At 35.9% G+C, this 15,461-nt stretch overlaps 1 protein-coding gene across 1 annotated transcript; it reads right to left on the bottom strand.

Annotated features, from left to right (window-relative positions):
- Nucleotides 1-1,213: 1,213 nt before the first annotated feature.
- Nucleotides 1,214-14,708, bottom strand: gpr161b (G protein-coupled receptor 161b). The gene is made up of 6 exons (XM_056459432.1): nt 14,569-14,708; nt 12,202-12,649; nt 9,466-10,178; nt 7,069-7,176; nt 4,900-5,022; nt 1,214-3,110 (listed from the first exon to the last, which is right to left on the bottom strand). The coding sequence occupies exons 2-6, from the start codon at nt 12,558-12,560 to the stop codon at nt 2,839-2,841; spliced, it is 1,575 nt and encodes a 524-aa protein (XP_056315407.1). The 5' UTR covers nt 12,561-12,649; nt 14,569-14,708; the 3' UTR covers nt 1,214-2,838.
- Nucleotides 14,709-15,461: the final 753 nt, after the last annotated feature.

Raw genomic sequence — 15,461 nt, 5'->3', positions numbered from 1 at the left:
TATGTGTGTGTATGTATGTATATATAGAGCCTTGGGTGTAAAAAAAAATGTAAAAACATGTTAAAATTAAGTAAGATGCTTGAGCTTTAATTATTACTTAAGTGATTGCTTAATTTCTGCATGTAGGATCAGTTGTGTTTGTCTCCCTCTGCAGGTTATTCTGCGAATGCTTGAAGAGACCAGAAACGCCATCATAGTCCAGGCATCCTCATGCTGAGAATGCTGGCGTCTCAGCCACATATATAATTATATATATTATATATATATATATTATATAATTATATATATTATATAATTATGCCTTTTCTCTACACCTTTACATTACTAACCAATGGCAATACAAGAAACACTTAGAAATACAAGTGCTGTTTATTATCAGAAAGATGATATAAAACATTATGATTAACTCGTAAAAAAACAGTACAAAAAGTGTTTACATGTGAATTTACAGTACAAAAACAGTTAATTAAAAAATCATTTCCATCAGTGTATCTTTAAAGAATAAGACTAGTATTATCAACATTTTACAACATCGTTTTCACTGTAGAAATATCTAATGGGTCATGTACATGTACTAAAGTATGAATTGAAGACTAAATGTTGTCAAAGTAAAACAACAACACTTTGCAGAAATCTTTGCTTTCCTAATAGATAGTGGTTGACATATTTTGGCAGGATTAAGCATCGGTAAACATGCAGTACTGGCCACATCCAGGCTAAATATGACACCAAGCAATACATGATATTAAAAAAAGCAGACTGAGAAATATGTAAACAGTGCTAAAGGCGGAAATCAAAAGGGTAATGAATAATAATAAGTGTCTACAGTTATGAGACTGGGGCTAGTTGCCACAAAAGTTAGCACTCTTTAACATTAACTTTAATTTAGATGTCTAGTTGTATAAATAATTATTAATAGGAAGCTTTTATTTTTGGATGAACTATCCCTTTAAACACTGTTTGTCAATACAAAAGTCAATATTAAATAGGTCAAATAAAAAAGACAAGTTATCGTGTTTAAATGTAAATTATCCATTTTTATTAAGTACATTTGTAATCGCCCTGTTTGCAACAGATTTTTTTTTTACCTCAAAATGCCGAATTGTTTGAGACGGTATTTTATTAATTTTAATGAAATATTCAGAACTTAATTTTTTTTATTTTCATTTATTTGATTCCTCGCGGGATGACACTTTTAAAATTCTTTTTTAACTTTTATATTAGTAATTACACTCACCGGCCACTTTATTAGGTACACCTTTTACCAGGTTGGACCTCCTTTTGCCTTCAGAACTGCCTTTATCCTTTGTGGCATTCAACAAGGTACTGGAAATATTTCTCAGATGTTGGTCCATATTGACATGATAGCATCACGCAGTTGTTGCAGATTTGTCAGCTGCACATCCATGATGCGAATCTCCCGTTCCACCACATCCCAAAGGTGCTCTATTGGATTGAGAACTGGTGACTGTGGAGGCCATTTGAGTACGGTGAACTCATTGTCATGTTCAAGAAACCAGTCTGAGATGATTCGCGCTTTATGACGAGTTATCCTGCTGGGAAGTAGCCATCAGAAGATGGGTACACTGTGCTCATAAAGGGATGGACATGGTCAGCAACAATACTCAGGAAGGCTGTGGCATTGACACGATGCTCAATTGGTACTAATGGGCCCAGAGTATGCCAAGGAAATATTCTCCACACCATTACACCACCACCACCAGCCTGAACCGTTGATACAAGGCAGGATGGATCCATGCTTTTACCCTACCAGCCAAATGTCACAGCAGAAGTCAAGACTCATCAGACCAGGCAATGTTTTTCCAATCTTCTATTGTCCAATTTTGGTGAGCCTGTGCAAATTGTAGCCTCAGTTTCCTGTTCTTAGCTGACAGGAGTGGCACCCGGTGTGGTTTTCTGCTGCTGTAGTTCATCTGCCTCAAGATTGGACGTGTTGTGTGTTCAGAAATGCTCTTCTGCAGACCTTTATTTGAGTTACGGTTGCCTTTCTATCAGCTGGAACCAGTCTGGCCATTCTCCTCTGGCGTCAACAAGGCATATGTGCCCACAGAACTGCCGCTCCCTGCATATTTTCTCTTTTTCAGATCATTCTCTGTAAACCCTAGAGATGGTTGTGCGTGAAAATCCCAGTAAATCAGCAGTTTCTGAAATACTCAGACCAGCCCGTCTTGCACCAAGAACCATTCCACGTTCAAAGTCACTTAAATCACCTTTCTTCCCTATTCTGATGCTCAGTTTGAACTGCAGCAGATTGTCTTGACCATCTCTACATGCCTAAATGCATGTCATTGCTGCCATGTGATTGGCTGATTAGAAATTTGGTTTAACGAGCAGTTGGACAGTTGTACCTAATAAAGTGGCCGGTGAGTGTATACTGTTATACTTTATTTTTTTGTAAATTCTGTCCCTAAATCTTAAAATGTTTAACCATTTTTATGATTTTCTTCTTTTTTTTTTAAATTACGTTATAAACACGTTCTCCATAATTGTCAATTGTTTTCTGTAAATTCTTATTTATGTATTAATTAATTTTGTAAGTGAAAATGTTTTTTGTAGTCTTATTATTTTTATATAAACCTATTTTGGGAAATGTTTATTTAAACAGAAAGTGTAACAACTAGCCTCAATCTGTTTTATATAATATATAAATGATTTTTTATTGGTTGGAAATGTAACATCTTTCCAGCCATGCTTGATTTATTTTAAGCTTTTGAAGGATGAATATGATGGAAACTTTGCAGTATGAATGCTAGTGATGAACTTTGGAGATTCTTGGCTTTTGTCAGAACACGTACCGTATTAAAAATGTAGATTAATCTATGCGCATATTTCCTCGATATCGTCCTCGTGGTCTTGATCCCTGTCATCAGCACCGATGCCCTCGTCTATACTCTGCAGTCGAGCTCTCTGTCCGTCCGGCTGTCGTGAGCCTCTCTGTGAGGCTCGACATGATGAAGATCTGTCCGTCTGAGTCTCGCTCCTGAACAGCAGGAGTTTAGCATCACTCTCGATGGCCTTCGCCATGCTGGAGGCGAAGCAGTCAATCACCTGATGAAGCTCCGCCTTCACCTGCCGAGACTCCTCCTCCCCTGATGAACACAATAACAATCGCTACATCACCATCAATAAGCTCAGCTTATGCCCTAGGTACTTTGTTAGAAACTTCTGTATCGAAAGTCTTTAAATAGTTTATATTAAAATTATATTTAAATTTAGATTGCTTTTGTTATTATCATTAATATTTTTGCTATTGTTGTTGTTATTTTTTAAAGGCCACGAGTGGTTGTGTAAGCATTTCACTGCATATCATACTGTGTTTAATTCTGTTTGTGATAAAAAAAAATTTATTTGAATATGAATCAGCAACTGCAAAACGGGGTTTTGGACACTTTTCTGTGATAGGTTTGGGTTTATGGTTTATGCTGTTTTGTAGTCGATGCAAAGAAAATAAATATATACATGTAAGTAACATGTACGTAGCGAGTGGGCGGGGCCAAGAGCCGTGGGAACGAAATGAGGCCGATGCTTGAGTGATACTGTGAAGCACCTGTGTTGCGCTCCGGCCTCGAGTCCCACGGAGGAGCTCTGGATTATAAAAGGAGAAGAGACAGCAGTGGAAGATGAGAGAGGACCACGCCTGGACACTTTGTTTTACTTTTGCTTTCAGTTTGGCGACAGTCTCTGTGAGGAGCTGCCATCTGTTTGTTTTATTTTTTCATTATTAAAATAATTTAAAAGTTTGTTGGATCTCTGCCTCCTTTTTCCCGATGGCCAGCTGGCCAGTAACTTTATTACAACGTACGTCTGTCCTTAAATAATAGGCAGTTTAACCGATTTCCGATTTGAAATGTAAATTATTTTATTCATTTATAAATAATAAAATATAGTAAAAATAAATAATTGCAATATCATCGCAAAGTTTTATCCAAATTGTATGTAGATTTTGACACAAAAGTTGAAATTTCGCTCCAAATCCCCCCCCCCAAAAATGTAGTCATATGTTTATTTAAAGGTTTTATTTTTAAATCTTAATTTGAAATAAAATTGTATTAAATTTATAACATTTTATAAAAATTCCTTATTCCTAATTTAATTTTATTAGTTGTTTTTTTGTAGATATATTATTAAATTCTGTTCGTCTTTGAAATTTTTGTGCCAAACTAAATGAAACAACTAGTTAAAATAATATAAGTCTCTTTTATATATATAGATATATACACACACAAACACACACACACACACACACACACACACACACACACACACACACACACACAGTTGAAATCAGAATTATTAGCCCCATTTTTTTCCCCCAATTTCTGTTTAACGGAGAGAAGATCTTTTCAATACATTTCTAAACATAATGGTTTTAATAACTCATTTCTAATAACTGATTTATTTTATTTTGCCATGATGACAGTAAATAATATTTTACTGGATATTTTTCAAGACACTTCTATACAGCTTAAAGTGACATTTAAAGGCTTAACTAGGTTAATTAGGTAATTAGGTACTTTGGCAGGTTAGGGTAATTAGGCAAGTTATTGTATAACGATGGTTTGTTCTGTTCACTATAGAAAAAATATATAGCTTAAAGTGGCTAATAATATTGACCTTAAAATGGTTTTTAAAAAATTTGAAACTGCTTTTATTCAAGCCAAATGTTATTGTGAAAATGTCCTTGCTCTGTTAAACATAATTTGGGAAATATTTAAAAAAAGAAAAAAATCAAGGGGGGCTAATAATTTTGACTTCAACTGCATGTATAATTTTTTGAAGTAGTATTTAAAGTAGATAAAATGTAATAATTATTCATATAATCCATATTATGATCTTTCTCTAAACCTCATTTTTTTAATCAACACATTTTTTTTCTACCTTTCATCTGCGGTTCCACCTGGTCCTCAAACATGACTGAACTCCTGCGCTTGTTGAATAAAGCAGAGTAGTGTGAGTTTTCTGCTCCTTCAGAATAATTATCCAGCAGCATGGTGTCTGTACCTGCAGAACAAAACAAACCAAAACAAAAGACTTCAGAAAAGAAACTGCTGTTAAGGATACTATAAAAATGTATGTGTATCTACACAAAAATGTTAATTTTGTGGTAAATATTTTAACGAAATTAAGGTTGATGTAAGGATGCACAGTTTGTGCAATATTTTTTTTATTTATTTTTGTACCATTTTTGAGTAACAATATTTTGATGTTTTTCTGATGGTTCCTTGGCTGGTTTAATAGTGTCATAAATAAACATTTTTAACACTAAAACCACCAGTAGATGGCAGCAAGCCTCTGATTCACCGAATTGTTCATTCAAATGATTCATACAAAACAGCGGCTTCATTCAGAAACAAAGCGATTGAAATTCTTTATCAATAAATTACCAACACTGACTCAAATAATTGACTCAAAAACGTAATTCAAGGATGAAAGACAGTGGAAATATTGTATTGGTGAAACAATAAAATTGAAACAATATTACTTGCATTCCAAATCACATACTAATCCACTGTTAATAAACAGTGTAATAGTGCAGTCACTGAAATGATTAAAATGAACAAGTGCACTTGAAATACCCAAATGATGCACTTATTCAACAAATAAACAGAAATGTGAGATGTTAAACCCTTCATGTACTCAATTTAAGGGGAGGAGCTACAGGCTGCTAGCGATGGGTTAATTACATTTTTATTGTGCAAGCAAAATTCTTCTATGTAATTGATTTATTGAGCCTGTAAGAGGCTAAATTGTTATATGCATTTGTTTACATGACAAAACATGTATTTTTGACTCAAGAAGGTCCATAATGACTCCAAAGGCAGATACTGATAAGATCAGGGCCTGTATGTGGACTTTGGGGGTTTTACGATGTGGTCACATGTTGATTGGTCAGTTTGAATGTCTCAGCATTTTGGGCTTTAGTCACATGGTCAAGAAAGATACAAAATAGGTGGTAAAACGCTGCTCTGCCTCTTTTATTTTCCTGGCCTGTCTTTTCCTGGTCTGCTTTCCTCCTCTGCTCCTCTCCTCCTCTGGAGTCTATCTTCTCTGACTCTACTGCAATCTGGGCCTGCTCTCTTTGTCTCTCTCTCCCTCCCCCTGTGTCTCTCCCTATACCTCTGGTAACTTTAATTTTACATTTAAGCTGGGTACAATTTATATCATATGTTTTATCTTTTCATATCTCATCCTTTTATACAGTTATTTTGTAACTAATTCAGTTGTAACCATAAAGGATTATTGTCATTAAATCATTTCATTTTGAAGTATTTGTGAATTACTTTTGATTTAACATCAACACTTAACTGTTCCATATTGCAATACAATACAATCACATAATATCAACACTCTCCCACCTTTATGGCTATTAATACTGCCCATTCGGCAGAACTACAGTTCGAACCGCTGTGGTTTAAAACCCATTCCTACAAGCCTCCTGATGGTCAATGCAGTTGTACTAGATTAGTTCTTATTTCACTAATTTGACAACTGCTAAACTTACGTAGATTGGGAAACGATTTGAGTTTCTGATCAGTAAAAAAGTTATTGTTACATTGGGACGACACTAAACTACGTGGTTAAGTGCAAAGTGTGTCGTTTGGTCTGGAACAAATGTAAATTATTTTAGCTTCCTGTTTGTTGTTGATAAGCTTCAATGCTTATATTGGGGAAAATGGCACTCTTGCTTATGTGATATTACTGAACTGACAACAAAAATCAATACAATTCTTAATATATAAAATAAGACGTTATAACTTAATAAGGTTTCATGAATGCTTTGGATGTTTTTTGCAAAGTTAGTGACATACTTGATATATGCTTGCATTAAAACAATTATTATCTCTAATTACATTACATCAAAAATTAGCGTAACGACCTTGATAATATCTTTAATAAACCCAAAAACCCCACAGCAATATTACACAGCACAATGTAAAATATTGAAATAAGTGTCAGTAAGTCTTTAGACTTGAGTAATGATGCTGAATATTCAGCTTTGCAATGCAGAATTAAATACATTTTTAAAACATGCTGATAGAAACACACCTGAGTCCTGGGAGAAGCTGAAGCCAGTGTCTCCTGTGCTGCTGCCGGCACCTAAAAGCTGTCCTCCACCAGCCAACATGGCCGTCAGGTGTGGTGACATACCGAGATCTGCAACAGAAACATGTCTGTTAAGGCAGGACACAGTGTTCGCGCAGCATGTTGTGTTTCATAGAGAGAATAAAAAAAAGTATGTATTTATTTTAAAGCAAACCATCGCTTTAGCTTTTAAAGCAAACCATCCAATCCCCCATCCCTCAAACAAGCAGAAGGACAATTCAGATCCCTAACAAATAAATTATTTATTAAAGTAATAATAATATTTTTAGGCAGCACGGTGGCGCAGTAGGTAGCGCTCTCGTCTCACAGCAAGAAGGTCGCTGGTTCGAGCCTTGGCTGGGTCAGTTGGCATTTCTGTGTGGGGTTTGCATGTTCTCCCCGTCTTCGCGTGGGTTTCCTCCGGGTGCTCCGGTTTCCCCCACAGTCCAAAGACATGTAGTATAGGTAAATTGGGTAAGCTAAATTGTCCATAGTGTATGTGTGTGAATGGAAGTGTATGGGTGTTTCCGAGTGATGGGTTGCAGCTGGAAGGAAGCGACCCCTGATTAATAAAGTGACTAAGCCAAAAAGAAAATGAATGAATGAATGATATTTTAAATTATTTATTATCATTGTGAAGTAAATTAATATTATTAAATATTTTATAAAGACAAAAAGTGTATATTAAAAGTGTATATTTAAAGTGTAAATGTTAAGTATATTATATATATGTATATATAATAATAATAATAATATATATGTATATATATGTATATATATGTGTATATACACACACACACACACACACACACACATTTTGCTCGTTCAAACTACTTATTTAAAATGAGCTAAAACAACATAATTCTTGACATTCCATTGGGACAACTTAATTTTTTTATGTTCAGTTCACATAAATGTGTTAAAAGGGTTAACTTAATCAACTTGTGTAGGGACAACATGAATTAATTGTGTGAAACCCTACATTTTTACAGCACATTTTTTCAACATATGTGTGTGTGTGTGTGTGTGTGTGTGTGTGTGTGTGTGTGTGTGTGTGTGTGTGTGTGTGTGTGTGTGTGCGCGTGTGTGTGTGTGTGTGTGTGTGTGAGAAAAAAAAATATATATATATATAAATGTGAGAAAAATATATATAATAATTCATTACATTTATTTAGCACTACTCTGGACACTCTAAGCGCTTTACCTATTCTTGAGGAAGTCTCCTCATCCACCACTAGTGTGCAGCATCCACCTGGATGATGTGAAGGCAGCCATATTGCACCAGACTGCACACCAGCTGATTGGTGTAGAGGAGACAGAGTGATGAAGCCAATTATAATATGGGGATGTTTAGGAGGCCATGATGGACAGAGGTCAGTGGGCTGGGATGCCGGGGTTAAACCCCTACTCCATGTCGAAAGACATCTTGGAATTTTTTCAAGTGTATCTGTCTGCAGACTACAAGACGGGGGCATATCATGAAGGGGTGTAACTTGAAGTTATCGAGATCCTTTTGAACAAGGCGAGATCTCACAACGAGATGTTGTTGGCAAGATGGCAGATGCCTCGTCTGTTTTGTCATGACAGTTAGCCTACTCGGCGTCGCCCCCTGTGGTTGCAAATAACAGTACAATGCAGTATGAAAGCCTCGGCAACTCACAGCTGTACGTTATTAACTCTGATGGTTGGGTTTAGGGTTGGGGAAGGTGTAGACTAATAACAGTGATGGTTGGGTTTGGGGTTGGGGTGTAGACGTTAATAACTGATGTACAGCGCCATCTTTCCAGCAACATAGTTTTGACATGTCTCCATAACTTCAAGTTACGCCTCTAACGTACTTCAAGTTACGCCCCTAAGGCCCCTTCATGTTACGCCCCTGTCTTTCAACTAAATTTTTTTAATTAGTCGGGACCTCGGATTAACGTCTTATCTGAAAGACGGCTCTCTCTGAGCAGTATAGAGTCCCCTTCACTATACTGGGGCGTTAGGACCCACACAGAACGCAGGTTGAGTGCCTCCTGCTAGCCTCACTAACACCACTTCCAGCAGCAACCTAGTTTTCCCATTCTAAAATAATTCTCACTAATAAAATAATTAACATTTTACTACTAAATACTACTGTAATAAATAATATACTACATTATAATAATTTTCTATTCAATATTTCGAAAAACTATTTATATAATAATAATTATAAAACCATTCATATAATTAAAAAGAAAAAAATCTTAATTAAAATAAAATGATTTTCACTAAAAAACAATCAACATAGTATTATTATCATATCCCTTCACAACCACACAACCATGGCAATATCATGGCAATAACTCCCAATGAAAGCAACCAGGTTAAAACACTCACCTGTGATTCGGTTGGAGATGCTAAAAAGGCGGTTCTTCCTGTGGCGACTAACGAATGATTCCCTGTAGTGGCGATCAGTGCAGCACATGCCCAGCAGCTCTTTCCTCACGGTTTTATTCCACAGCCCATATATAAGAGGATGACAAGCTGCACTGATGAACGACAGCCAGGACACCGCGATCTCCAAACGGGACGACACGCTTCCTCTCCCCCATAATGCCTCAGTGCAGATCACCACGACATACGGTCCCCATGTCATCAAATAAGTCCCAATGACCACCAAAATAGTGACCAATGCTTTACACTGGCTGCCGGCGTAGATTAAACCTTTGCGGCTACCAATGGAGGAAACCGAGGCGGTGGAGTTTTTGCGCCCATTTCTATTGGATGACGCTTGAACGATGACAACCGTCCCACAATGCACCTTGCGAGCTTTGTGTCGTGCCACACGAAAGATGAGGCCGTAGCATAAGAGCATGGCGGACAGAGGGACCAGACAGCACCACACTACCCAGAATGCAGTGTAACTGACTTCACGATACCATGCCACAGTGCAGGTCTTCTTGAAGGGGTCAAACTCGAAGGTGGACCAGCCGAAAAGAGGAGGAAGGCAACCTAAAAGAGAGTGAAGCCACAGGTAGATGATGGCCAGCGATGCTCGATTACCGGTGATCTTGATGGGGTAGACCATTGGGAAGAGAACAGCATAGTACCTGACAAAACACAAGGAGTTTGTTTATTTATTTAGATATTAGCCACTGCTAGGGCTGCACGATGTTGGAAAAATCTGACATTGCGATATTTAGTTTTTCTGCAATATATATTGTGAAATACTTTGTTATATTTGGAAGAAACTTTTGGTCACACTTTATTTTATGGTTCAGTTCTCGTTCTTAGCCAACCATTTTGACTTTTGCTTCAACAAACTCCTAATTTGCTCCTTATTAATAGTTATTAAGGTACACTAACGTAATTTTTCAGGTAATTGACTGTATTTTTACAGAACATTAAATTTACAGTTATTGCTTGTATTTTGGTATTATGCTATTTTTCTGTATTTTCAGAGAGTAACAAGTAATTTTAAGATAATATTAAGATTATTCCTGTAAAATTAGGGAAACAAAAATTCAGTCAGATTGTTTTTAGTACTATTGAAGATAGTAATCATATGAAGATTAAAGTGAGGTTAATAATGTCATACATATGATGCATGCACTGTAAACTATAAAATGTTTAATTGACTACTCTTAGTTTTATATATATATATATACATATATATACATACATACATATATATATATATATACATATATATGTGTATATATATATATACATACATATATACACACACACACACATATCTTGCTCATTCAAACTACTTATTTAAAATGAGCTTAAACAACATAATTCTTGAGATTTCATTGGGACAACTTAATTTTTTTATGTTCAGTTCACATAAATGTGTTAAAAGGGTTAACTTAATCAACTTGTGTAGGGACAACATGAATGAATTGTGTAAAAACATTTTTACAGCACAGTTTTTCAACACATTTCTAAACATAATAGTTTTACATTTCTAATAACTGATTTATTTTATCTTTGTCATGATGACAGTAAATAATATTTTACTAGATACTTTTCAAGACACTTCTACACAGCTTAAAGTGACATTTAAAGGCTTAACTAGGTTAATTAGGTTAACTAGGCAGATTAGGGTAATTAGGCAAGTTATTGTATAACGATGGTTTGCTCTGTAGACTATCGGAAAAAAAATATAGCTTAAAGGAGCTATTAATTTGGACCTTAAAATGGTTTTTAAAAAATTAAAAACTGCTTTTATTCTAGCCAAAATAAAACAAAAAAAGGCTTTCTCCAGAAGAAAAAATATTATCAGACATACTGTGAAAATTTCCTTGCTCTGTTAATCATCATTTGGGAAATATTTAAAAAAGTAAAAAAATTCAAAGGGGGGCTAATAATTCTGACTTCAACTGTATATACAGTATATATATATATATATATATATATATATATATATATATATATATATATATATATATATATATATATATATAATAAATATACATATAATAAATAAATAAAATACTTTTGTAATTATTATCATTCATTTTCTTTTCAGCTTAGTCCCTTTATTAATCTGGGGTCGCCACAGCGGAATGAACCGCCAACTTATCCAGCATATGTTATACGCGGCGGATGCCCTTTCAGCTGCAACCTATCAGTGGGAAACATCCATACACATTCATTCACACTCATACACTACGGACAATTTAGCCTACCCAATTCAACTATACTACATGTCTTTGAACTGTGGGGGAAACCGGAGCGAACCCACGCGAACACGGGGAGAACATGCAAACGCCACACAGAAATACCAACTGACCCAGCCGAGGCTCGAACCAGCAACCTTCTCTCTTTGAGGCGATCGTGCTACCCCACTGCGCTACCGTGGCACCCGCAATTATTATCTTATGTACTAATTATATTATGTACTATTGTAGTAAAAAATTTGTATTAAATTTCATATTTATTGTGAACCATTTGCGATATTTTGATCATTTTAATATAGTGCGCATCACCAATGACTATAAACAATGATGTAATACAGAATGATGGGTGGCGTTTTCTCATAATGTGCCAAACATCAGTTATGCGCATAATTACAAATACAAGAACTCACATTTCAATGTTAATAATAAAAAAACAAGAACCCACCTGTCAATGGCAATGGCTCCCAATGTGAGCATGCTGGCAGAGCTGATGAGCAGATATAGCAGAGCCGAGAAGTTGCACCATACAACACCAAACAGCCATTCTCCACGAAGAGAACTGGCAACGACGAACGGCAAAACCAGAACAGACAACAAGAGGTTGGAAAGTGTGAGGCTGAACACAAACTTATTGCTCGGTGTTAATAGGTACGGCTTCCGATAAAGAGTCAGCACGACTAGCAGATTGCCCAGACATACAAACACGGCAATGGCTAATATGATGACAGACTCCAAGATCCAGGCGCTGCGGTTTTCCACATCTGTGGTGTTCGCCAGGGAGGTTTCATTGCTGCTGGTGTTCATGATAAGTGCACTACATCATCCATATGCACACCATGGAAGTGTTTGCAGAGATACATAGATCTGTTGCTTAATCATCTCACAAAGATGTCCTAGAAAGAAAAAAAATTATGTATTATTATTATTATTTTACATTCTTCACTAAAACTTGCCTTCTGTTGTGAGATATTTTGCAGAATGTCCAAGTATAGTTCCTGCTTTGCCATTAAATTGAATGTGAGCTGAATAATGATATTGAAAACATCTGACAATGAATGTGATTATTATCAATTTATTACATGTACACTCACCAGCCACTTTATTAGGTACACCTGTCCAACTGCTCTTTAACGCAAATTTCTAATCAGCCAATCACATGGCAGCAACTCAATGCATTTAGGCATGTAGACATGGTCAAGACGATCTGCTGCAGTTCAAACAGAGCATCAGAATGGGGAAGAAAGGTGACTGAAGTGACTTTGAACGTGGCATGGTTGTTGGTGCCAGACGGGCTGGTCTGAGTATTTCAGAAACTGCTGATCTACTGGGATTTTCACGCACAACCATCTCTAGGGTTTACAGAGAATGGTCAGAAAAAGAGAAAATATCCAGTGAGCGGCAGTTCTGTGGGCGCAAATGCCTTGTTGATGCTAAAGGTCAGAGGAGAATGGCCAGACTGGTTCTAGCGAATAGAAAGGCAACAGTAACTAAAAAAAAACACTCGTTACAACCGAGATCTGCAGAAGAGCATCTCTGAACACACAACACGTCCAACCTTAAGGCTGATGCACTACAGCAGCAGAAGACCACACCGGGTGCCACTTCTGTCAGCTAAGAACAGGAAACTGAGGCTACAATTGGCACAGGCTCAACAAAATTGGACAACAGAAGATTGGAAAAACTTTGCCAGGTCTGATGAGTCTTGATTTCTGCTGCAACATTAGGATGGTAGGGTCAGAATTTGGTGTCAACAATAACGCGCCATGTCATAAAGCGTAAATCATCTCAGACTGGTTTCTTGAACATGACAATGAGTTCACTGTACTCAAATGGCCTCCACAGTCACCAGATCTCAATCCAAGAGAGCACCTTTGGGATGTCGTGGAGCGGGAGCTTCACAACATGGATGTGCAGCCGACAAATTTGCATGATGCTATCATGTCAATACGGAGCAAAATCTCTGAGGAATATTTCCAGTACCTTGTTGAATCTATGCCATAAAGGATTAAAGCAGTTCTGAAGGCAGAAGGAGGTCAAACCCGGTACTAGTGTGTACCTAATAAAGTGGCCGGTGAGTGTACATGATGTGCACAGAAAATGTACATCAATTGCCTCACTTTTTGGAGGTAAATAATGCATTTCTATGGACAAAACACATATTAAACATTTACATTTTGCATAAAGAATTATGCTTAAAAGCAAATTTCACTGAATAAATTCAATGTGTCTCATATTCTATGGTTGATAATGTAATTATGTTGACAAATAAAACTTTAAAGTGTTTGATTTTACACACATAATATATAAATCATATGCAAAAAATGAAGTGGTAATGTGCAAAATAACAACATCCAGGTCTATTATTACAATATGGACCTAAAAATAAAGGTAATAAGCTGTTTACCATCATAAAACCCCCTGTTATTACTATACTATGCATATTCTATTTTTATTAAAACTGAAAAATCGTACCAAAAACTAAAATACAAGCGTGAATCAGAGTATATTTAACTTAAATATTTCAAGTATAGCTCTTCAGAAGTGTGTTGTTTAGTTTGATAACAAGTTCTCAAAACGTTATAACTGACGTATTAAGCTCTTAACAGTAAAAACAGGAATAAGACTTCAGAATAGCTTAGTTTTAGTTTAGTACACAGAGAATAATCAAATCACAAAGATATTTAAAAAGATATAAGATATTTAACACTCCTGACTGAACAAAGCCCACTATTTAAACAATACTTTCAGTGTTAGTACGAAAAAAGTTTATTTCAGAGCTATAATAGTTAACGAGAAGTATCAGGCAACTCACCTCGCTGCTTTGGGTGATATTACACGTCGGTTTAAAGTAAATGTGTCGATATCGTGACTTTATTTACAGTTTGACGCTGACGGGACACAGAAACTAACGTTACCACCGCAATGGCGGATCTCCGTCTCTCTCTCAGCCTGAATCACAGCCTGTGTGTGGTCTGTCTCTGTTTACACTACAGAGATTTAAAAAGAACGTTAAGCTTTGTCGATGATTTTAAAACAGTGTAGGATCCCGTGAGTAGTTTTAAATATAGCTTAGTTGGAGGATACAAGTAAAAATCGTGGTTTATTTGATAAAAAATGTTTATATAATATAGGTCTTCAAACTTCTAGACAGTGAAGTGGGTTTATATAATGTAGACATTACAATAATAGTGCGCGTTTGACTGTAATTTGCAAATGTGTGTTATTTCCGTACTTCAGTAACTTTGGAAATCACTTTTGGACCACCAAAGACGATTAAAGATTCCCGCAGGTGACGTCACACGAGTCACGTGACCACGCTCGGCCAATGAACGATTTGTACTTAGTCCCACCCTCTGTTTTGGTTATTTTATTATATATGTTACGTATATCATATCACACATATCAGTTTATAGAATATGCTTGCAAATTATTATTGTCTAACATCTTAAGAGGGTACGATATGAAGCAATGTCTGGTAGCTCTTCTTCCAACATTTCATTCTGCATAGATGTTTTGTGACAAGATGCTGATTTGTATCCCCTTTTTAAATTTATTTATGTTTATTTGTACGCTAATTAAAAACAAACAAACATTATTTTAATAGAAAGAAACAAATAAAACCCAAAATAAAAAATGTAAGACTTATAATTGCTAAAAAATAATTAATGCAAATAACAGAATTAGATAAATACATATAAATGCTTA

This window comes from Danio aesculapii, chromosome 6 (genome assembly GCF_903798145.1).
Source record: "Danio aesculapii chromosome 6, fDanAes4.1, whole genome shotgun sequence".
Lineage (NCBI taxonomy): Eukaryota > Metazoa > Chordata > Actinopteri > Cypriniformes > Danionidae > Danio > Danio aesculapii.
This window is presented reverse-complemented; position numbering and strand designations above follow the sequence as displayed.